Source organism: Dama dama, chromosome 31 (genome assembly GCF_033118175.1).
Source record: "Dama dama isolate Ldn47 chromosome 31, ASM3311817v1, whole genome shotgun sequence".
Taxonomy (NCBI): domain Eukaryota; kingdom Metazoa; phylum Chordata; class Mammalia; order Artiodactyla; family Cervidae; genus Dama; species Dama dama.
The window spans coordinates 31,277,420-31,303,069 of NC_083711.1; the positions used below are offsets into that span (position 1 = coordinate 31,277,420).

Sequence of the window (25,650 nt, forward strand, 5' to 3'; positions counted from 1 at the left end):
CATCTCTTGTCAGAGGGCGGCAAACATGTCTCACACATGTCAAGCTTCTTAAATTCATCAGGTGAAACTTTGAGGGCCTCGTAATACGTGTTTCCCCAAAATGTTGAACTCAGTTCTTTTTTTTTTTTTTCAATCTGAAATACTTTATTTACCATTTCAAGTAGTAAACTCACAGTCCTTAACAACAATCTTGGATTATAGTTAACCTGACTTAAACCTGCAAAAAGGCCCTCTGACACGATCAGTTTTGGCTCTGACTCAAATAACCACGTTATTGGTCAGGAACAAGGTACTATTATACTGCCAGCTTTTCTGAAATCAGAAATTTAAGCAAACTGTTCCAACAAATGATTTAAATGAAGTCGACATCAAAGAAATGGAATTCAGAACCGAAGGGTCCAGTTTTTTCTCTCATTACTTCTTTTCTGTTTAGATATACCAGCTCTAAAAAGTGATATGACTCTTACAGTCTATAAGATCTCATATGCTGATAAAAAGCTAAACATGGTGAAGCCTGTTTATGGGAACCACAAATTTACAAAAAGGCCTTCTTTCCCCTAGAGTTTGTTTTTGAATGAGAGTTTATAGAAGTTTATCCCTCACTACTGGCAATAAAATCCATAGTCAACTACATTGTTTTATTTCTACTTAAATTTTAATTTTACATCCTGAAATAATTATATAGTGGTCCATAAAAAAAAAAAAGGCCAGACATACAACATACGACATTGTGTAAGATTCACATGTGGTTTGGTAATCTTCAAAGTTGCTATTGCACAGTTTAGAAAAGGTTCAATGCACAAATGTGCATTTGTTTTAAATGTGCACTTTTGATCCATTTTTGAGACTGTTAAAGTTTTAAATTATATAGTAGTTATTACTGGAGACCATCTATCAAATTATTTTTAAGTCTGGTTAACTCAATTGTTCAATAGATGGATTATAACTATGGAAGAAGCAATGAATGAATTCAGTATTATTTATTTTAGCACGGAATTTAGCAGCATTGAACATATTAGGAGGGAAAATAATTATGTTCAAAGGGTGTTATGTTAATTATGAATCTGTAATAAAAAACTATTTGGGTCTCAAATGTACATCAAATACACACAATTAATAAAAACAAAAAACATTTTAAACTAAATGTAGAATTTTTGTGTGTGTACCTAACTTATTTTCTGTTTCCTGAAGCAACTAAAATACGAACTGACATTTTTTTTAAACCACAATTACAGAAGACTTGATAGTCATTGTTTACTTAAAAGTGATTATTGTGTATCTATGTAAAGTGATGGAGGTGCACATATGACCCTGACTTTAATCTTTTCATACAGCCAGTGACAGGCAGCTAAAGGGCACTAAAGCTACATGTAGTCCTGATTCTGACACATATGAAGATACATCACTGAAATGACCTCTTTCTCTTTCTACTCCTTCTTCATATCATCTTTATTGCTTCTCTATTTATTGAGCATTTCAATGCTTCACAATGTGCTAGCATTTCATATTAGCTCATTAATTTCCACAAAGTCCTATGAGGAAGACATTTTCACTCCCATTTTACAGATGAGAAACCTAAAAATCAGAGATTTCACTTGTTATATATTCAGCTTTTGAATCCATATGTGTGTCAGAAAAGAGTGTGTTATTAGTTCTACCCTACAGAATTTTCTTAAAGCAGCAGCAAAAATATCTCCCTAAAACACAGTCCAACAAATATTGAGGACTGATTTTGACAGACTGGCCTCGGTATTAAAGAACCACAGAAAATTATAATTGCATAAAAGCAAAACAGTTACCAAACTATGCATTAATCAGCTATAAAAATCTTTCAAATCTCTATGGTCAAAATAAATATTACTGGGACACTAATGAGTTTTAAGGTGTTTTGGAAGAAGATGATGAGAAAAATAATCATAACAACCATCATTTGGCACAAGCACTTCATAACCCATAAACCACTTTTATGAGACTGCTTTTATTTTGTTAATTGTTTTTTAAAACTTTCTATCATGTTTGATGTTTACAGTCCATGTACATTCATTTTCTTTTCAACAGATGAGAATACTGACTCAGAGAAGTTAACTGACTCGCCCAGGATCCCACAGCTGGTATGTATCGGGGCAGTCCTTGATTGGGTCAGACAGAAAATGGTACATGAACATCAAGGATGCTCGTAAGACTGCAATAAGCAATGAGACTAAGAAGGCAAAGTAAACAAAGTGTGCCTGCAAGGAGCTCACAGTCAACTGAGCAAATGCTGAAATGCAATAAAGGTGGCAACAGAATCCAATGCGTCCATGAACGTGTATCCCTAGCCTGATACTGGGGTGAGGACTGTCTGCAGAGCTTTCTGGAAGATGCCTACCTCAGCGGGGTCCAAGGACAGGAGTAATTACAGAAGAATTACAGAAGTAATTACAGATAGAAGATGTAGAAGATGGTCAGTTGGGGCAGGGCATTTTAGACCAAGACTTACCAAAAGAAAAGCCCAGACAAAATCGACATGGTGACATTTACATGAAAAAAAGATGTAAACAATATAATACTACTACCCTGAAGGGAGGAGCCAGAGAGGACTAAGTAGCTAGGCAGAGCAGTATTGAAGTATTTTGAATCCTATCCTTAGCGATGGGAAGCATGACTATGTTTTATCGAAGGAACTAATATAACCGATTTATGTTTCAGGTCAACGTACCTCTTCTGTGGAAGATGGATTCTATGAGACAAGATGGAGGCAAAGAAACTGGTTAGATGTTAACAGTTTCACTGGGCAAGAGATAATAAAGCAGTGATAAGAAGATAAGAAAGGTGTTGAGAGTTGAGAGATATTTAAAAAGCAAAATAAATAAGATGTTAAGGTGACTGACATTTGAGAAATGGCAGAGTAAAGCCATGATCCCACCAACGCCTACACTGCCTACCACTGTGTATCTGCATGTTGCATTCCCACCAACTGAAATGAAGAATATGGAAGAATTCAGTTTCTTATGGCTCGTCTGCACCTGTGTTCACTGCATCACTACTATTTCCTTAGAACGAATACTCCCACACTGGGTTAGGAGAATCTTAAAAGAGAGAAACCTCTGATAGTTCCTTCTTGTTTTACTGAAAGTCGTAACTATTGTTAAATTCCCAATTCACTGGGGTGTTAAATAGGGGTCAGTCATAGACTGTAGTGCCCAAGATATTTCAGCCAAGGTGTTCTGTTTTTGTTTTGAGGCACAGAAAAGAGAGCAGCAAAGAGAGGAGCTCTAGGAAGCATTCCATCAGTAGCAATTAAGTCAGCAAAAAGACTGCACTGGTCTTTTTTTTTTTTTTTTCTGCCATTGTATCTCTCTGGCCTCAGTCAATCTTAGGCTTCAAGGCTCAGCCTCTCAGAGGCTGTCAGTAGATAATCAATTCTAACGAAGAAGCGCTCTGTTCCTTCATTGCATGGAAGGCGGAATACTTATGGGAAACATCAGCCAAAATAATAGTTCTTCAGGACAGAATAGAATGCATATCCTTTTGATGATTCATGTGAACATTCCTATTGTATGCCAAGAACACATTTAAAGGGATAGCAACATCATTCATGATACCATATTTTAGAACTAAAAAAAATAATAATAATAAAACAGGTGATGAAATGGAGAGAATGGAGCAATTTCACATCAAGGGAAGAAAAATGGACAAGCACTTATAGGAAAAGAGCTGGAGTTTCACAGAAATCCCATTTGTCTGGTTACAGAGCATCACCTGGTTTAGAGATGTGTGGCATCTGCCTTTTCTTTTAGCAGAGCTATTGCTGAAAGGGCAGAAAAAGCAACTGTTTCTTAAGCTTCAAAGAATAACTGGTCCCTGTGAGAGGCCTGTGGAGAGTGCAGTGGGGTGTGAACTCAACGTCCAGCTTCCTGTGTCTGACTGGCCCAGCACTCAGGGCTTCAGGGAAATGAAGGGCTATGTGTCTTTTAGTGCCTATTGTAAGAAAGACATACAAAATGGGATTAGATTTTCTTAATGGTTCAAGTCGGCAGAGATAACATGTGATTGCTTGGGAAATGGCTGATATATGGAAGTTCCTTTTCATTTCAGTTTCCTGTGACAGACACAGCGATGGGAACACGATCGCTCTGGTGATAGAGAGTCACAAATTTACTTTGTCAATGGAATTGTGACAGTAATAAGAGCTGCTTTATCTGTGAAGTTGCAAAGGGAGTAGAAAGATTAATAATGCCATCGACTTTACCCTGTTTAAGCAATGAACCAAAGAACTGTAAAAAATCTTAGGGCAGAGTACAAACTTGGAAATGGGAGAAATTTGGAGTTAAAACCCTTGTGGTCTTATTGACTATCTTCCTTTCAAGACAGCACGCTTCAAAACGTGGAATTATTTAAAAAGCTATAGATACAATTGCCATCATAAATAAATCCAAATTTTAAATATTTTGCCATTACTAGAAATGGTAAATAAAGTTATTTTTCTTCCCTTATTTTTCTATAAGTGTTTTGAGGGGGCATCCACCATGATTTTCAAAAAGGCTACTTTCAATAAAGAAAAAAATGTACCCACTTTTTACATTAACTATGAATTTATTCAAAAATAAAAACAACTAGGAAAATTTAGGTGGCCATCATGTGATTTCAAGAAGAATCTCAAGGCCCACCTGGCACACATCTAATAAAGGCCTAATAGGTTTAGGTTAAGATAGCAAAATTATATAAAACAAACCCACAACCATTCTCAAAATGCCAACCAGAGGCATAAATTTCAGCAGTTTCAATGGCATACTGTTTAAAAACCTGGCTGGGTGCCTCTCTGTATCTATTCTGTTCCAGTTGGACTTTACATTTTATAGGTATGTCACAACCTGTAAAATGCTTATAAATACCACATTATACATCTATTTCCTTAAAAGATGGGGCCATTGTGCAACATGCAACACTAGTCTAGAAGATAATTCACTTCTACCGTGACAGCAATCGTAACACTTGTCGACATTAAAATGCAAATATAATAATGATTCAGTGACTGAACAACAACAATGTAATCAATCAAAATTGACACAATATTTCTTTAAAAAGATGCTTGAATTTGTTTGTGTATTTTAGGTTTACAAAGAATTCTTGTAAAGGAGGAGGTGTGTAAATGTTATTACCGGATGGAGGGAAAATGGTGCATAAAAACACAAGCCATAAATATAACGATATTGATGGTTTACATTTATAGATAATAATATTTTGATTATTTCAGAAAATGACAGAATATCAAGTTTAGTTTGACTGAATTTTCTGGTTAACTCAGAGTTAAATAGAAATGCTTTTCTATTGCTATCATTCCAAACAGCATTACTTCAGCATTTTTTATTGGTCATGTAATGGACATTAATAATTTTTCAATAGGTCAACTTACTACAGATCCTTTGAGTTGCTGAACGTTTTTCCATAACAGTAACACCCCATTACACATGAAATGTAATCATTTTTTAAATCATTTCTATTCCCAAAGGGTCATAATTTTCATTAAATTATCTAGTTATTTTGCATAACCTCAACATTAAGTCTAGCACTACCTTTGATGGCATTAACAAGATCCAGCACATTAGGTTTAAAAACCAAAGTTTTTTTAATAAAAACTTAATGATTCATATTTGAGAAGAGTTTTAATAATGTGCTACATAATAAATTATCATGATTATATTACTTCATATTTCTCAGTTACAATTGCAAAGGAAGAACTGTCTAGAATTATCTGAACATTACTATTTTTCTTATGAAATAGCTAATATTATTAAAATTAAACAATGAAGCTATCACTAACAGTAACACTTGTCTAGTACAATGCTCCTTATTTATAAAACACTTTGTAACACACAATATGTTAAGCTTTTTATATGTATAATCTAATTTAATACTTGAAAAATGCTGTGAGGTTGGCATTACTGTCCACTTTTTATACATGGGGCAACTAAGACTCAAGAAATTTAAATAACTTTTTCTAGGTCACATATTAGGTAAACGACATAAGTAAGATTCAACAACATTCTATCTGACTCCAGTGTCTATACTCTTCACTACACGATTCTTTGTAATGTACTTCTTCCAGCTCTGGTAATTCCCGAACTCTAGAGTAATTTTTAAAGCCCTTTATCATCTGATAACTTGTCATTACAAGGACTGATGAGCTTGCTTGAAAACAAAAAACAAAAACAAGTTTCTGTACCCCAACGAAGATCTATTAAATCAGGTTCTCCAGAGGGCATGCCTAATAACCTGGATATTTAGTAAGCTTCAGATAAGCTCAGATATATATGATGAGATATTTCAGATAAGCTCAGATAACAAACTTCATCTAATTTTAGGAAACCCTGTCAAGCCCCAGGTTTTCCTTTGCTCCTTTCAAACACAGACCACCAGGCAGTCATCATAGATGACAAGCTCTTCAAATATGATTTAATGCAACCTACTGTTGGCACTCAGAATCAAAGTCGCCAGGAGATGCTGAATTTCCACTGGGACATCCCTGCGATACTTCTACCACTCCAGTAGAACGCTGGAGTTCATATATCTATTCCAAATTGTAACAAGTATTATATAAAGTGTCTACTAGATGCCTAGTAACATGCTAAGCATTGAAGAGTACACAATAGAAAAGTCAAAGACATCACGAGTTGAGAATGGAATATTTAAGGAAATACACAGATAGAGTCTCTAAAAGAGCAGAATTGAGATTTCAAAGAAAAAATCAAAAAAGCAAGTAATTCTACAATCAAGGTTAATTTTTAAAAGTTAGAACTAATCATAAGTGTACTGGGGGTGGAAAATCAAATGCTCATCCTTACTTAAGAAACTTTTTTTTCCCCCAAAATTTCTACCCGGAGCACTGGGTTCTATTGCCCAACATCAATTCTCAAAATTAAATATTTATTGCATGAGGAATGAGGAAAGGAAAAGGTTATTTTTAAGCTCATACTGACTCCAATAGTGCCTTTTAAAAGTGAACCACAAATAAAATACAGAAATCAAAAACAACTATGGTACTAAACTTCTTATAACTGTTTCCTGCTGTCAAATGGATTCATTTTTTGATTAGCTTTCTTTGCAGTAACTAGTGTTTTTCTTCACTTAATCTCAAGGGGGGGGAAATATATATATATATATACATATATATATATATACATATATATATATATATATATATATATATATATAGCTTTTCAAGTTACCTTTGAAAACTTTCCTTTGTTTCTATTCCTTAGTTATCTTTGGCTGTTGGCGATCATTTTACTTTCTTTCACATTTGTGCATATTATTCTAGCTTGTATTTTAACAGTGATGGAAAAGCACATATTTTAATACTTGAATAAAATAATAACTTCTCAACAATATACAGATATTTCATAAGTTTATATAAAAAAAACCAATAAGAACTTCTAAATTCCTTAAGTAGTTTTGGCTTTGATTATTTGTACCCCAGTTTTCACTGAAATCCAGGCTTAGGAACACAAATTCCATATGGAAAACTTAAGGCTGAATTAACTTTGGAATTGAGTATAAGACTGCAGGAAGAAACTCTATTTTGATTTCAATGTCTACGATAGACACAGAAGAACAGCTATTGTGTATAAAAGCATCAAATTCCCAAGGTAAAGGACTTTATGAAGTAAAACATCTCTCTGACTAATGTATCAGACAGCCAAGCTCCCTGTCACCATCGCCTGGAGACAGACACACCTTTTCATGTCTTGGATTCATCCAGGGCTACTTTCACTCCCTCTGGAGGGCTTTTGAACTCGACCTTGACATCTCTTAAATTTATGCTTATTCTAAATGCAAAGGGTTTTTTTTTTCCTCTTACAGTTTTAGTCTTATGTGGAGTCCAAATCTAACTTAGATTAAAGAGAAGTAGTCTAGGCCTTAGAAATTCAATGTTTGTTCTTGATCTTTTCTCTTTTTTTCTTTTGTTTTTATGAGGTTGAGCTGAAAACCCCAAAGTGGGACATAATGGCTTTAGAGACAGGAAGGAAATATTCTTTATTCTTTTTTTTCCTAGTGTAAAAAGCCCACAAGGCTCTTTTGTAGAAAGCCCACAGTAGAAGCACTCCCTCAAAAAGCACCTTTTTCTTCATAATAGCCTTAGAGGAGACAGTGCTCAGAAATGATGACAGAGCAAGTGTTGCTAATGTCATACTCAGAAACAAGCTAAGTGGTTTATCTCCAAAATCCCTTTTTACTCTATATACTTGTCAAAATATGAAATTTTTTTTCATCAACACAAAGTTCTTTAAAGGTCACTGTCTCTCAAATTCCACAATAAATAATGTCCCCCCCAAAAAAAAGAAAGTTCTCAGATAAGACATAGTAAGAAATAGTCAGCATGACATCATGGGAGAAGGAAAAAGGTATTATGAGAACGAAAAAACATATGAAATTATGGACTCAAAGGAGGTGACGGAACCATTTCTGCATATCAGTTACAGACATGACTTTGACATTCAAAAACTTGTAGTTGTAGAGTATGGTATCCATTTTGGTTCACATCACACCAAATAATAAATCTTCATCAAAATTAGCAAAGTACAAATGTGATTCATTCACTCAACAAATATTTATTGAGAGTCTGTTAAGTCACAGGCGCTGTGAGCACAGAAAAAGACTGCAAAGGTCCCTACTCTGTGGATGGATCTTACATTCTAGAGGGAAACAATCTTTTTACCTTTTTGTTCTGAACAGACACTTGAAAGTGCATGACCTGAAGGAACAGTAGATTTATTTCCATTTAAAGATCAAATTTTTGTGGCAATACCTGTCATTCAATTAAAGCTCTATGTTTGAAGACCCAGAGATGAAAGCACATTCTCTTCCTCTATTTGCCCAAGACAAAAAAGCTCTTGTACTTCTCCTGTAACAAACACTTACAGGGCTCCCATAAGCAAAACAATAATTTCCTTTAATTATGTTTGAAATCAAATAAACATAGCACTATTTAAAGTCTATAATTTATACAAACTAATTTATCATATTCTAAAATATCAATGTTGTATCTCATATAATAAGTCAATCTCAAAAAACGTTCCCCAGATCTTACCTTGGACCGTCAGAGTAGCTGATGCTTCAGCTTTCCCAACCATGTTCTCTGCAACACAAGTATATGACCCCATGTCACCAGCTGTCACCTTCCGAATTTTCAAGGTATGATCATCTCTGATTTCATATCTAGTGACATAGCAAAAGAAAGCAGAGTTAAGTGAGCTTCTACTTGAAGAATTGCATCGTTATAATTGTGGCATATTTAGACATCAAATCACATGCAATATTCTCTTCAGAAAATTTAAAGCAAAAGCTAAATAATGTGGCAACCCTCTATGTAAGCATGCACATAGAAATAAGCATTTTTTATATTCACAGGGGCAAAAGTATTACACTACTTCTTAAAAATTAAGCTTATTTATTTTTAGTTGAAGGATAATTATTTTACAATATTGTACTGGTTTCTGCGAAACATCAACATGAATCAACCATAGGTATACCTACGTCTCCTCCCTCTTCAACCTCCCTCCCATGTCCCTGCTCATCCCACCCCTCTGCGTTGTTACAGAGCCCCCGTTTGAGTTCCCAGAGTCATAGAGCAAATTCCCATTGGTTATCTATTTTACGTATGGTAATGTATATGTTTCCATGTTACTCTCTCCATATATCCCACCCTCTCCCTCCTTCCCACTTATGCATCCATAAGTCTAATCTCTATGTCTGTATCTCCATTGCTTCCTTGCAAATAGATTCATCAGCATCATCTTTCTAGATTCCATATATACGCATTAACACATGATATTTCATTAAACTACTTTTTTAACAGAATATTTTTGGGCAAAGTTGGCACTTATTCAGTTCTTCCCTCAAGCTCCTGTACTCAGTAAAATTTAGGTGATCATTAGATACATTCTGATTATATGTCAGACTTTAAGTATTCTGTAGGTTTTCTATTTTAAAATTCTTATAACAACTTATAAAGTATTATGCTCATCTCCATTTGGCAGATGAGAAAACTGAAGCATAGGAAGGTAAGGTAAACTGGCTTTGTTCTTCAGCTATTTTAATGGCAGAGTTGGTATTTGTACCCAGACAGTCTCATGTTAGAATTCTCTTGCCTTGTCTCATCTTCCTTTTTCTTAAAATTTTGGATGTTCCTTGAAATTTCACTTTAATCTTCTTTTTACTCTACATGAAATCCCTGAGTTAAACTATCCAGTAGGTTATATATTGATCAACTACACAAATATTTCTAGCTCCTATTTTATGTAAGCTCAAATTCATTATCCTGACTAGTAATTAGACATCATATCCCACAGAGACCTACTATTTAATATGTTATATAAAACTTTCTTTTCTTACCCTAGCACATCAAAGAACTCCCTCTCCAAACACAATCTACCTGTCTTCCTTCACCAGCTCCCTATATGTAACAAATCATTCAATTCATCAGTTTGGTCTTGATAATGGACCCCTATCCTATTTCCATCTTATCTCCCCATTCATGCAATTCACATCTCTTATCTGGACAACAACAATGGTGACCCAGGCACTGGCCTCACCCCCACTGATGTGATAGCCCTAATGCCAAATATTTTATTCTCTCTAAAAGCAATCGGGTTCATAGTAATGTCTCTCTTGGCTCATCAACTACATGCCATATGATTAAAAATCCTTTAATCCACACAAAGTCTTGTGAATTCAGCCTCTGTCTCCAGCATGATTTCCCGTAACCTCTTGCCCCAGGCCCCATGTTCTGCCATGCTAACTTCCCACCACACAAAACATTCTTAGATTTGTGTCTGTGTTATGATGTCTCTTTCCCTGAATATTCTTCTCCTCTTTGTGTTTATCAAGTTGATATATTTTTCAAGACATTGCTTCTCTGTCACTTCCCTTTGAGAACTCTCTCCTGATTTTCTGCTCCCACAGGTCTACCTTTATGCAATAAAAAGGTTTGCTATGTTACTCTGAATCTATCCATACATGTCTCCTTTGGTGAGTTCACTTGACAACAGAAGCTTTATCTAAACCATTGCTGTAACCTGCAAACTTAATAGGGGCTTCAAGGTATGTTTGGTGAATGAATGGCCACAGGAGAGATGGCAGCCTCAAGACAGAGCCTGAAAGTTTCATTTCATTACCTCATTCCCTAAGGCTGGGAGTGTATCTCTGCTTCTAGGCAATTCAAGGATTTGACAGATACCAACTCTGACCTGTTCCACCATTCCCTGGTGATGCTGTAGCTACGGAAAAGGAAGTCTGCCTTTTAATTGGTTCATCGTTCTATCTTTAGTGCTGTATCTCCTTTCCCTACCTATTCCCATATAAGACACTGGTATTAACTGTAGTCTGGTTGGACAAAGAGAAAACTGTTTAAGGAATAGCACATCTTACAAGGGCTCCTGAGCAGGCTGGGGTCATGAATGTACAGTCTTATCTGAAACTCTGAGAGAAAGCATGGCAACCTTCTGATTCTAATTATCTCTGTTACTGTGTCTGGCCCAAGGAGATCAAAGAGTCCAGAGAAAACCATTCTAGTGGCTTATATGTGAACAGTGGTCAGATGAGAACCATAGCAATTCCGGGTAGATGAATCCCACCATTAAATTCTCATTCATACCTGGACTTGGGCAGTTCCCCATCATCTTTCCTCCATCGTACGGTGGGCACAGGGTCACCTCTGGCCTCACATTTAAATTCCGCACTGTCATCCACAGTGACTGCCAAGTTACTAGGTCTCTTCACAAAGGACGGTCTCTCTAAAATTAGAAAAAGTCATCTCAAAAAAATACAGAAATTTAGAGCCATTCTGGATGTTATGGAAGAGCAGATTTATTATTTAAAAAAGTATTCCACAGGGTTCCCCACTTCTCCTCTCTTGGTGTGGCGTCCCCTCCTATTTGTCTTTCTATGTCTTGGCTACTTTATCTAAGGCTGCTTTACTAATTTCATCTGTCTTTTTTCCACTCCCAAAATACTGGTTTACCTTCTAGAAGAGGCCATTTCTTTTTCCCTTGTTGTTGTTTAGTCGCTCAGTCATGTCCAACTCTTTGAGACCCCAAGGACACTAGCCCTCTGTCCATGGGATTCTCCAGGAAAGAATACTGGAGCGGGTTGCCATTCCCTTCTCTAGAAGATCTTCCTTACCCAAGAATCAAACCCGCATCTCCTGCATTGGCAGATTGCTGCATAATTGTACTAAATAATAACAAGAGATTCATTTTACAGTTAAGCAAGTCAAATAAAACTGTACTTACCTAACACAGTGAGCTCTGCCACTTCACTCTCACGCTCCCCAACCATGTTGGTACCAACACAAACATATTTGCCTGCATCACTTTTGCGGGTGTAAGTAATCATGAGCTTTCCTCCTCGTATCTTAAAAAAAAGTTTCACATGAATATCATTAAAATCGCTTTAGTAATTTTTATATGACAGGGGTCTTTGTAAGTGAAGTCAACTTTCTAAGCATGCAAAGAAAGCCTAATTAAATAAAAAAGCTGATGTGTAGTATTTGCCATATTTATAGGTAATAACTTTAAACAGAATTTATTCCAAAGATACCATATAAAAGAGGCGAAATATTTCCTTACCTACATTTCTTGCAAAGTTATTATATTCTGTATAACTAGAAATTTGTGTTTCCAGACTGGCCGGGTTCTTTCATATTATTTAATTAAAGGAAAACCAAAAATGTGCATGAGCAATTTGGTTAATAAGTGGAACAAAGAAAAAGGAAATTTTTAAAAATTCATGTATATTTGATTTATAATACTGTGTTAATTTCTGCTGTATAGCAAAATGATTCAGCTATAAATATATGTGCATTCTTTTTTATTTTTTTTTTCATTATGGTTTATCACAGGATATTGAATATAGTTTCCTTTGCTATATCACAGGACTGCGCTATTTGGGAAATTCTTAATACAATGTGACTATAATTAATATGCAAATACATATTAGTTATAAGTAATTTCAAGAACCATATTCTAGTATTACAAGATGTGAAAACAAAAGTATTTCTCATTACTTAACTTGCCAAAGTAGCTTTAAAGGAATATATCTTAATTTCCAAAACACTGCAGAAACTGACATGTCCTAAAAAACATAGATTTTATTTCTGCCCAACAGTTTCTTAGGGACTTAGGAGGCAGAGACCGAACAGATCCCAATAAATCATCTGGAAATTCATTTGGGTACACTCTTGAACACTTAATTACTTGAAGAAGAATTAATTACAAATATAAGCAGACTTGCCGTACAATAAGTAGGCTGAAGTTAACCATGAATTAAGATTGGGATGATGAAACTGAACTATCTTTACTTAATTTAATACGCTTTTGGTGGGGAGTGGAGTTCAATTAACCATGAATATCTATAAAGCTCTGATCCTTAGAAAAGTTTTGTCAGGGACAACTTCCAGACGGTTTATTTATGGAGGTTTTTGACCTCAAAGTTATTCTGTACAGTCTACAGATTAAACAAAGGAGGAAACAAAAATATAAAGAAAGCAAGCAAGGAGGGAAGGAAGGGAGGAAGGAAGGAAGGAAGGAAGGAAGGAACCATTCAGATAGAATTCTTTTTTCATCCTGCACCAGGAGTTTACTACTTTGTAATGGCAGAGGTCACACTGTTTTGAAATGCCTAAATTGCTTCATTTCAATTGAGATACCCCAAACTAGAGATTGTAACCAAATCTTTATGTCTTAGGACAAATCAAGTATTAACAAAGTGGTTTTAATTTGGGGTGCTTTAGAACTTGATTTTTTTTCAGTCCTTTTATTAAAAAAGATCATGATTCTCCACGTATCATTTTAAGAACCTTCCTGTAACTTTTCTCTACATTGTTCACGATTCTGTCCTTCATGCTTAGAAAAACGCCTGCATAGAGTAGTCACCTGAAAGATTTTTGATGAATGCAAATGGCTTTTGTAGATAAAATTAGTGTATTATCTAATGAAGCATTTTTATAAAGGTTTCTAGCAGTTACAAGATATGTTAATGATAGAATTATTCTTTTCATATATACTTATCTAAATTATCAAACAGAATAAAAATAACAAATAAACGTCAAATGACAAAAAATCTTCCAAAAGTTAACTACCATCAACACTTTGTGAACATTTTTCTTTTGTCCCTCCCTCTCTCTCAGTATAGATACAGATGAGTAGATATGGATATAGAGATATAAAATATACATCACACACACACTTTTACCAAAGCAAAATCATGTGATATATGCTTTTCTGTAAGCTGTATTTTCAATTCAATGATATACTACAATACACAGGAGTCCACCACATAAAGAATATTATCACACACGCAAAATGTCAATAGTGCTGAGGCTTACAAGCCTTGTTCTAAAGACCTGGCTCTGATCTAAAGATAAATGCTGACTTAAAATGAAAAAGGAGGGAGGGGTTAAAATTAAATAATATCATACATGCTTATTCTATCTGAAAAAAGCAGTGAGAAGACTCCCCAGATTAGTATAAATGCTCCCACATAACTTCCATCCCATCAACAAGACATTTTCATTATAAAACCCTACATTCCACGCTATACTCACTGGCAATAAGGGTTAAATAGCCCAAAATGAACATTACAACTTTAATGGAAAATCAAACAAACCTCACTAAACCTGGGAGGAACTTTTTTCCTTGAGATGATAGAGACAGAAATTGACAAAAGTGAAGGAAGAAACAAAAAAAGTACCGAAAACAGAAGCAGAAAAAATAACGGATGAAAATGACAGTCTTCAACTTCCATAAGTTCAAATTGATTTTGGCATTATGTCAATGGCTGAACTGAAACAGAGCAAACCAAAAGCCATAATTCTATTCTCTATGGTCACAAATGTGGACTGCATGGTGGCCTCTTCTTTTCAATAAACAAAAGAATAGAAAAAATACCTACTGCTGTAACCCCAATCAAATATAACATACCACTTTGCAACAGTAATCCACTGTTAACAATCACCATTTTATGTTGTCATATACAAATATTGATTGTAAAAGGTGACTTTGTATATTCTAAATCTTAGTGCCCCTTTGTAAACCAAAATTGACATTTCCTCTCTCTTCAGAGAAAGGAAAAATATGTCTTCTAACACATTCAAAATACTGTAACTGTGAAAAGAGCACTATTTAAAACAAGCTAAGAAATATTTCTTGGCAGATTTCTTCCTGCAGCTGGATCTGACAGCCAAATTGTAAACCTATCAAAAACGAGTTTGTAGAATGAACAGACACAATGTTAAACACTGCACTGCAACAGGACCACTTCAATTAACATAATCCCGGTAGTGGGGATGCAGAACGTGTTAAGCTTTCAGATATTATGCTGGCATCTAGCCTGTGTCAAAAATCCAAGCAGAGGTCCCTCTTCCTCATTACCATCTACCTAACCAGCCCTCAGTAGTAACCACATTAGAAGCCCACATTTCCATAAGCTCCAGACAGCGCTTAAAGGGGGGCCTCAGCTATCTACATACTAGATGAAAACAAAAAAGTTCCCAGTGGTGTTGCTCCTTTTGGGCAAGGAGCCAGAGGAGGAGAAAGGAGGAGATGGTAAAATTTTTTTTAAGTTTCAAATAACTTTACACTTTATATTTTTCTTCAGAACCAGTCTCAGGTTAAAAAAAAAAAATTAGTGACATTAAGGTAAGGAATACCTCAATGTATTTGACATGTGGGATTCTTATATACTAGCATTTTCCCTTTAAGAAGCTATAACTGATTTTTTCCTTAGGGGTTAAAGCCTTCTTTCCTAGTACTTAAAGACTTCTCTGGAGTCATTGAAAATCCCTTCTAGAATGCTTTCATCTCCTTTATTGTGTTGTTTACTAATAAGATTATATAGAAAAATCAGGAATAAGATGTAGCTTGTCAAACAAAAGTGGAGAGAATCATTTCATATTTTTTTTCTGGTGAGCACAAAAAAAACTACAATCAGAATTCTTATTTCCAGAATACAAGAAGGAACATTATCTCTGCACACAGAGAAGTAAGCTTTTAGAAAGTAAATTAAGGTTTTTGTCTGGTTATTCTATGGCATATACAGCTTACCCTGCAATCAGTGCATAAAATCAGAAATAAAGATGAACTTAAAATGAACTTCTTGGTATGTCTTCATTTTCTACCCTAAAGCAAGTCAGATGATTTGAAGTATCTGTTACACAGGAATTTTTTTTCAGGCATCACCCCACAATGTTATCCATACACCTCTAGGTTAACATACTAAACCAACTGGGGCTAATTAACTAGTTCAGCTACACAAAATCTTTTCTGCTTTTAATTACATTAACCTAATGTGACTTGAATTCAGCAGACCAAAAACGAAACCACTAATTATATTAAGGGCTTCAAAGACGATTTCAAATTGCTAACCACCAAACTGTCATATAATTTATCTCATTTCCTTAAGTAGATGTTGCATTCAAAATCTGTGTTTCTTACTATAAATACTATTTTTAAAATAGATCCTAACAATGGATTAAAAGAACACTGATTTAGAATGCTAGAAGAGAAATATGTTTAAATAATACACATAAGACACAAATAGGTGTCATTATACCTATGGGAAATTGGGCAGTACTTAATTTTTACAATTTTCTGAAAGATTAAAGACTCAGAAATATTCATTTACAGTAGTAAAGACAATAGCAGGGTTAATATGAGTGGTAGCTTTAAAGCACTTGGGTTTAGAAATTATTTTGTCTGAAAAATGATTATTCATCATGTTTTCACACTGCTTTGCAAAGTAAACGAGCAGAGAGGCTTTGAATTATAGTACAGGGTATCATCCTTAAACAGTTCACTACTAAGTCTCTTTGGGCAGAATATATCTTCATAGCAATGCTGTAATTCTGCCTGGATCTTTGACCTGAAGAACAGATAAGATACCAAGCTGTTGTCAACTAGAGGAAGAGTACTTTGCAAGGGTTTAAGACTTAATGAACATAAGACACAGGTATCCCAGATGCCAGTCATAGCCTCCAGTCATTCACCGTGGTGAACTAACCCTCAGGGCAGTTTTGGGTAGTCCTTAAGGACTCCTTTCAACAGAGACATGTTAAGAAGAGTCAGAGTAACAGTTTTTATTTCTTTAACCTTTAGCATTAATTCAACAACAGTAACAACAAAAACCACCACCACCACCCCCCCACCAAAGATATCTTGTTTGATCAGGGAGCAGAGAGTGATAGGAGGTGAAAAAATACCCATCACTTTCCAGTCTGTTTGCAAGTGTATCAACCATTAACGTGAACAATTCCAATTGAAGCATCCATGCCTTCTAACATATACCACATCAACTTTCAAAAACAAAGGTTGCATTCTAAATGAAGGAGAAACACTGGTGGTAGTACAATTATACTTTACATATGATAGGCAATGAGTTTGATAACTACATGTCCCGCAGCAATCTAAAAAGTTATAACCAAATAAAAGATAATTCACATAATTTGGATCTTACATACTATAAAAGAATACAGTCTTTCTTATGGGGCAATATTTCTTATCCACACTCTCAGGTAAGCAGTTCAATAAGAACATTTAATAAAAAGCCATGCTGAGAATTAAATAATTTTATGTTTTTACTAACCATGGTTTAATATCAAATATAGGTAGTTTATATTTTTTAATATACATATTCATAGTTTTGCTGTTTCACTTTTTGGAACATAAATTTTAATGGAGTTAGCAAGTAGATCAAAATTTAAATTTTTGAAAAACTTCAGTTATCAAAAAACACTGATTTAAAATAATTTATACCTACCACTCAAATCACCATCAATACTTAAGTATAGACAGAAATTTCAAGAACTTAATCTTTATTCTATTTATCTGTACTAACCTTGTCACACAAAATAATGTTTTTAGAAGTGATTTTCATGTATCCATAACAACATGATTTCATATTAAAATCTCCAACATAAGTTTTATTTTAGATGAATAAACAAAATAATAAACCATGGTTAGGCAAATCACAGTTCTTCTTCCTGGCTAATAAAGTTTATTTCCTCTCTACTTTTCATATTTTCTCTCTACTTGCCTCTCAGTATATTTTCCCCAAAAAATTCAACTCTTTCTATTATTCCTGCTTCATTCTGATTCACAGGGACCTTTAATAGAAGGAGAGAGAAGAGAGAGATAGAGGAAAAGCAGCAGAAGAAGGAAGAAGAAATGCACTGTCTTAAATACTTCCCACTCAAGCTTCTTGATGAGATGTAATCTGATTTCATACTGGTTATCCAAAGGTTGTTATACCTAGCTGCCATGTACTTATGACCAGTTCAATATGGACTCCTCACACGAAATGAGAGACTGTACAACATAGGTGGGTTAAACTAAGAAAAATAAATTATATGCTCCTATTTACAATATTTTCTCAGTATAGATTATAAAAAAACAATTAGTAAGATTTCCATCACACTGAAATTTTTTCATCTGTATGTTACTTATCTATTTGCTTGTCCATTCTTACCAATCATCCTTGGTCTTTATAGCCTATTTAACAATAGGAATGACGTTCACGAGATTTTCACACACAAAACATCTTGTACAACAAAAGGATGCCTGGGTAAGTACATACACATTGTAAAGAAATTATGAAAATGACAAATTGAAAACAAGTGACTATTCTACATTTTACCTGGTGACATTAAAAGGGAGAGTATTACAAGGGGGGAAAAAAAAATCAAAAACTGTAACTTATTGTAGGTCTTTCAACTGTTCACCTAGGTGGGGAATTGAGAGGAAAAACAGGCAATTAGGATCTCTCCGTTGGCATTCCATATTTGCTTGGGCTCCATGCATACAAGAGAACATGATCCAATTTCATTTGTTTGCTGGGCCACTTTACAATACCATTTAAAAACCAACATGATTTCTGCCAAGAGCTTAAACACACTCGATCATCAGAGAGAAGCAACAAGAGACTCATGCAGAAAAAAGCAATTATCCCAGTGGGGGCACGTGGCCCTCTCCACAGCTTGGGGAGCTGCCAGCTGAAAACACAGGCCTGGGAGGATTGTTGCCTAGGACTATGGCAGCTGCGTTTCCCTGTGATTTTCATTTCTCCAACTAAACTTCTCATTTCTTCCTCATAGCAGTTTATAAATTGGTAGTTGGCTGTCTGATGCCGCAGAAGCACACCTAGGATAATTTGATTATAGACTACGACAGGAAGGGCTGTACTGCTAATTGCAGGCAAGTGGGAGCTGCCCTGCAGAGAGACATAGCTAAGTTAGAGGGAGAGGATGATTTCCTGTGTGAAGGTATAAATTATTACCTTTCTGTATATCTAGTTTATATCACCAGATGATCTTGCCATGAATCCTAATTTTAACAAGGAATAATAATTAAAAAAAAAAAAAAGGAAGTCCTATCTTCTTAAAAGACACCTATTTTGCTTGCTTAAGTGTAGTTCAAAGTCAATATGAAGACCTGGGTTTGGCATTTTCTCCTGGACACCATTTTATTGAACCAGTCAACCGGGAAAGCCATCTCTAATTTATTGTATTCCAAACCAGGGGCAGACAACTGCTGACTGCCGGTGAAATGGAGAGCAGATGAAACAGTGAGGGCTTTTAGCTGATTCCCCAGGTGTCTGGTTCCCAAGTCATTAAGATCAGAACCCAAAAGTGAATCCTATAAAAAGGAGGCAATATGAAAGAGTGGTTTGAGAAGAAAACAGCCTGTGCCAGCCATCCCCGCAAAGTAAGTTAAGTTGATTTTTACCTCTGAAAATTCTACGTATTCCATGGTAGTATTCTACATGCATATGAGAAATTAATTTAGTTCCCAGCCATTAAGGTTAATGTATTAGTACCTTCACAGGTCTCATGAAACAATGTCCTGCTGTTTTAAAGGTAAAAACAAAGTCTTATGGGCAATTTTCACTTTCCTACGAAAACAGGATTGCTTTTTATCACCTCTTCCAACCATCTGGCTATAATTCTGAATTTACATACAGTCACTGTTAGGATAGCCTGAAATAAAAATCTATGGAGGAATTATGACTATATTCTAGAAATAAAGATGACAAATGCTCATCATATTTGAGGGGAGAAAAGCTCATTTTTAAGCACTTGGCTCTTTTGAGTTACATGTCCACCAGCTGAAAATACTTTCAAACAGTAAATCCTTTTTTTTTCTCACCACGGGTTCTTACGCTTCACTCTTTTCTACAGTTTTGGTCCAGTGTGAGAATTTCCCTTACCACCAAATGCCTTGCTAAGATAATGCCTTTTCCAGAGACACTATTTTGTTACTTGTGGAATTTAAATTCACTTATATTATGAAGAAAACATATAACCATGGCAGACAAAGTCCAAACCAAGGCTGAGGATGCAAGGGATTCTTGGATTCAGAAAGGCACAATGACTTTATAGAAATGAAGTACAGAAATTAAGTAAGGAGACTTGTTTACGTAAATAAATTTGTAACCTGCAAAAATAAATAAGCAATAAAAGCATTTAATACTTTTTATTTAACATTTAATACTGTTTATTAAGATTCTATACAAGTACTAAGATCCCTAAAATTAGCCATAAATTGAAATAAACACGCATCCCTGTTTTGTGGTATTTTAATCTAAAAGAGTCAAGAGAACAAGAAGCGACTTGCATGTGACAAGCTTAATTGATTAATCAGAGTCAGAGCTCATCAGACAGGGTCAGAGATTCAAGATCCATATGGTCAGTTGCTTCACTCTCTTTTATTGATCACAAGACTATGCCGGAACCTAGCTCACTTATTTGGCAAATGTGTGCCTCATTTTGTAACAGACACATGATAAGATAAAGGATGATAGATAACCCCCTCTTCTCCATCACAGCACATGGTAAAACAAATGAAAATGTATCTACATACTACCTAAGAGAAAGCAAGTAGGATAATTTACACATGTGAGGGACAGAATAGAATCTTGGGGAGAAAGGTCTGAGCTAGAGCTTAAAGGAACTCTTTTTCGTGGCTTACATTAATCTTCATAATTATGCACATGTACTTCTCACTACTTCCCGAGAACTAATGGTCATCTTGTGGATAAATAAATCAAAATAAATGTATCCTGTCCCTTATATTTCTATAGCTATCTGCAAAAACAAAAGTGAAAATGTCTACCTGAAGAGTATTTCAAACACCATTTGGAATGATACATTTGCAACCATCTTTCTCCAACCATAAACAGTAAAGTTCCCCAGTGAAGACAAAAACATTCTGAACAGAAAATACGTGCAAAAAGTATTAATAGTGTTAAGGATGTCAGTGTTCTGGATTGATCCCAACCCTAGGGCTATAAATTATGTTTGAACTTTGATTTGAAATTCAGAATTTCGCAAATCCTAGGTTTCTTCCATACAAACCTAAATAGGAGGTTTCAGCATTCAGAACTTTTCAGGCGGGCAAGGTTCGGATGTTTATGATATCAGTCAGTGGGAAAGTGAAAGAGTAAGATTAAAACCAATAAGAAACAAAAAACAAACAAAAAATTCTATCTTATGCTTACCGTTTCTCTTCTATATAAAACAGAAATTCTACAGTGGCAAGGAGTTTTCTGTATCTCTAGAATCTTGTTCCACTCCCATGAAGAAAGCACACTATCAGCTTTTTCAAGATCTGAGATGTAGGATACATAGAATTCTTTGATTTTGGTCATCATCTCTTCATTGAAAGGCTTGATATTTGAGAATTTGTTAGCAATACACTCTTTTCTGTTGCTGTACGGAGAAAAACTCAAATTCTGATGACCTCATACCAAAGTAATACATACATTTAAAGATGCTAACATTTCAATAGGAGTTTTTAAACGACTTAACAACTGGAAAAACCTGAAGAAAGTTATGTCCTAAGTGTAAAATGCTTTTGGCAGTCTTCTCCTCAAACACATGAAAAATACATCAGTGAATCTGTGGTAAATTTCATAAATGTACTACTGTATTTAAACAACAATCTGAAATATCATTACTGTCATGATTAATGAGAACCATGAGGTAGCAACACGTGCTATGTATATGGCATTGTTGCATGCATCATCATTCATTTTTATAACAGTCTCACAGGTGAGATATATTTTTCTATTAAAGGATGAGAAAACTAATGCTCAGAGCATATCAGAAACTTGCCCCAGATTATTTAGCAAGTGATTTTAGTTCACTCTACATAAATCCAAAGTAAAGTTTACCTAGTGCTCCTACTTTTGGACAGAAAACAAGAGCTCCTATTTTCTGTGCTTCTCATGCCACAAACTACAAATCAGCAACTTCTCATATAGACTGGGAGACTCAATGGCTTGGGGAAGAAATAGGTGCTATTGGTGGACCTCCCTGAGAGCATTAGATTGATGGCCCTCCTTCCATTACACTCCATATTTAAGCCTGAGTGATCCGAATAGCCAAACTAATTGCCATTAATCCACCTAGCTGCCAGTGGAAAAGACGGACCTGTTTACATTTCACATATGCATTTGTTCTTTGTAGGAGAAATCTAGTTAGGTAAATATCTTACATAAGTTCCTCTAGGGAGGGATGGCTCTTCTTTTCCCATGTAAGCATGTACTTATTACTATGACATATTTAAAATCTGAACAGGATATGTATAAGTTTTCCTAATAAAGATGAGAAAATCTGACATGATCTTTTATAAGCATGATGCATAATGCAATATGGTGATATGATGTATCTAGGTGAGAGAAGAGTGACATCATGAATGCTAAAAGGCAAAGACATAAGAAATAATGGATTCCTTAGCAAACTACACTTTATCCACTCAAGGAGACAGAGTTCCATTATTTTCAACTAGTATTATACAGATTGAGTTCAACTGCTTTTGAAATTTTCCTATACAAGATGATGCTCTTAAAGGTGACTTAAACATGAGCCTTTTTCTAGTGTGATCCGCCTTTAAAGCTTCGTGATCACCTGGATTTGTAAGATTTAGGAAGAGAAAACCTGTGCCATCTGTTAGTAATTTTCTTAATGCACACTGGATTATTTTACAAGTGTATGATTTATCATATTATCAAATTCTTCAGGCTTAAGGAGATAAAACTTGAAGTGGTCAGATGTTACTAATAGAGTATTAGTACTTTTAAAGCAACTCACCTTTAAACAAAAGAAAGGCAGAATCAGCATTAAATCAGACATCAGCCTCAGCATAAGACTTGGGATTATTTTTTGAGAGAGCATCTTTACAAGTAACAATTATGAACAAGATGGAGAAATAGATAAAACCAATTTTAGCCAATTACAGGTAATGAAAATCCCAATCCCTTTGCTCAGATTAAAAATAATTTTAAATATAAAGGCTAAAAATAATTTATGTGATTTCTGCAGTTTGAACCATGTTTTTAGGGGAGAATGCTGTATACTCAAATGCATTTTTCAATTTACTATTTTGTTTTTTAAAGATTACAACTCATTCTTCCTGTGGTAAACAGAAAATTATGTCTGGGTCATCATGAGCAAACACTGAAATGACAAGCTTTTAGAAAAGTCAACTTTTAAAAACTAGAGAATTTACAAAAAGTATTCTTATATTATTTAAATATTTTCCAAATTATAGGCAAGATTTATAAGCAAGGTTTTAAGATAAATTTTAAAACTGTATTTCTAGAGAAACATTTCATCCATGATTAATAGAACATCGAAAATAAAATAAACTGGTTGGAACACCATCCTTTAAACCACAAAAAGATTGTACCTTTAATTTGGCAAACTACTTTAACCTATAATTAAACAAAGTGCTCCCAGACAGTAGTAAAATGCCACTAGTCCTTGGCTATTTGGAAGACTGTAATTGCCTGATCAAATATATCAGAGTGATTGGAATGTGAAGAAACCCAGTTTCTTGAATGAGCATGCATTATCAGGCACAAACAAGGGGACGAAAACATTTTAAATCAACTCTCTCAGGGTATCTCGCTAATCGGAAATTGCTATTATGAGCTCCGTCTCTAACCACGTGTGTTTATTTTGCAGTTACAATACTTATGGCAGTGTACTCCATTGATAATTACTTTGAATTAAGAGCTCTAACTTTTTCTTAGCTAACCACTCAAATTTCTGAGAGGTTTTCTGCCTTCTGGAACATCTTCTCTCACTGAAGGATCCCGGATGCTGAGAGGCTGTGTATATCCACATCAGGTTATGGCCCAGTGAATTTTAGGACTCGGCTGAGTTCCATATCGAAGGTGCCAGGCACTCCTGAAACTAATATTTGGCTGAGACTAGCTTTGGGGAAAAATATTCAAAACTATTTTGGAGAAAACATATCTGGAAAAAAACTTCAGAAAGCCAGAAACATTTTGAGAGATTTGAAAGAGTAGTGACAGTCAGTATGAACACAAATCAATGTTGCACAATACCAAAACTGTTCAAGAGTATTCTGATTTTTCACACGTTAGAATTTGACTCATGTGAAAGTTCATTATACTTTTTCGAAGAAACTTAAAAGTGCTATAGTATTTTGTTTCCTGATGTCACCAAAGATTATTTATTAAACGAGAAAACATTCCATCTGGCACTCTTTAGCCTCTGCTACTTTATCTCTGCATCCAAACATACTTGCATCCTCTCTCTGACACTCGAGTCATTTTATATGGACTTACAAGGATTTTATTAGGAATTACAACTAGATGTCCTAAGGGACCCAGACAAAAATGGGCATGTAGACTATAAATTACAGAGGCCCCAAGAGTATATGTCATATGGAAGGAGACATATTTTATATACACTTAAAAAAACTGATCGAAAACAGGATATGCCAGTTTTATCAGTGTTGGTTTTTTGGGGTTGTTTGTTTTATTTTGTCCTCTAAATAATACAAAAGGGTTCCTTTTCATTCTGAACTTGAAAGTCTCTGGTCTCTCCTGTCTCCAAGTTATCAATATCAAAGAGGAGCAAACATTAACTGGAAATCAAGAGAGGACTATTGAAAATAACATTTACAATGAGGCTGTTATTGTGATTCTTCAAAATACTCTCACCACTCTGGTTAGATTCTCATTATAAACTTACTAAATAGGGAAGCTATTATTAGCTTAGTATTTGTACCAATTAAAATATGTGACCAAGGTCTACTAATTAATGCTGTTTCAAAAAGGAGCTTCAGACTTCCCCCAAATGGCCATAAGTTAAAGTTAACTCAGTATTTAAATTGCTGTAGTTTATTTTTATTGTTTTGGATGAAATCCTGAGGCAACTTAAGATAATCACTTAAGATTAATTTAGATATGTTCTTTTTTTTTTTTTTCTTTTTTAATTTTTATTATTATTATTATTATTTTTTTTTTTTTCCCAGTGGGTTTTGTCATACATTGATATGAATCAGCCATGGATTTACATGCCTGAGGGCATTAGGACTTAATTCTCTTGTGGAGTCCCCCATTGGTTATTGCATTTCACAATAAGGATGAACAAAGATTCAAATTAGTTTCTTAATACCAGTATTAGTCTGAAAAATTACTTACTCATAATATTCACCCGTACTAAGTACTCATGCTGATTCTGTAGAAATTTATTTTCTCACAGTTGTAAATCAATATAAACAGAAAATTAGATGGACAAATGCCGAATCTGTTTCATATATACATATATACAAGGTCTTCTTGTTTATTTGGAAAAGTTGAAAT

At 34.8% G+C, this 25,650-nt stretch overlaps 1 protein-coding gene across 1 annotated transcript in view; it reads right to left on the reverse strand.

Annotated features, from left to right (window-relative positions):
• The window catches only part of ROBO1 (roundabout guidance receptor 1), a 442,006-nt gene that overhangs the window by 100,289 nt on the left and 316,067 nt on the right, over nt 1–25,650 (reverse strand). The window contains exons 4-6 of the mRNA XM_061134342.1: nt 12,273–12,393; nt 11,636–11,774; nt 9,071–9,198 (exon numbers count right to left, since the gene is read on the reverse strand). Coding sequence (XP_060990325.1) covers nt 9,071–9,198; nt 11,636–11,774; nt 12,273–12,393 — 388 coding nt within the window. The remainder of the gene's footprint in view (nt 1–9,070; nt 9,199–11,635; nt 11,775–12,272; nt 12,394–25,650) is intronic.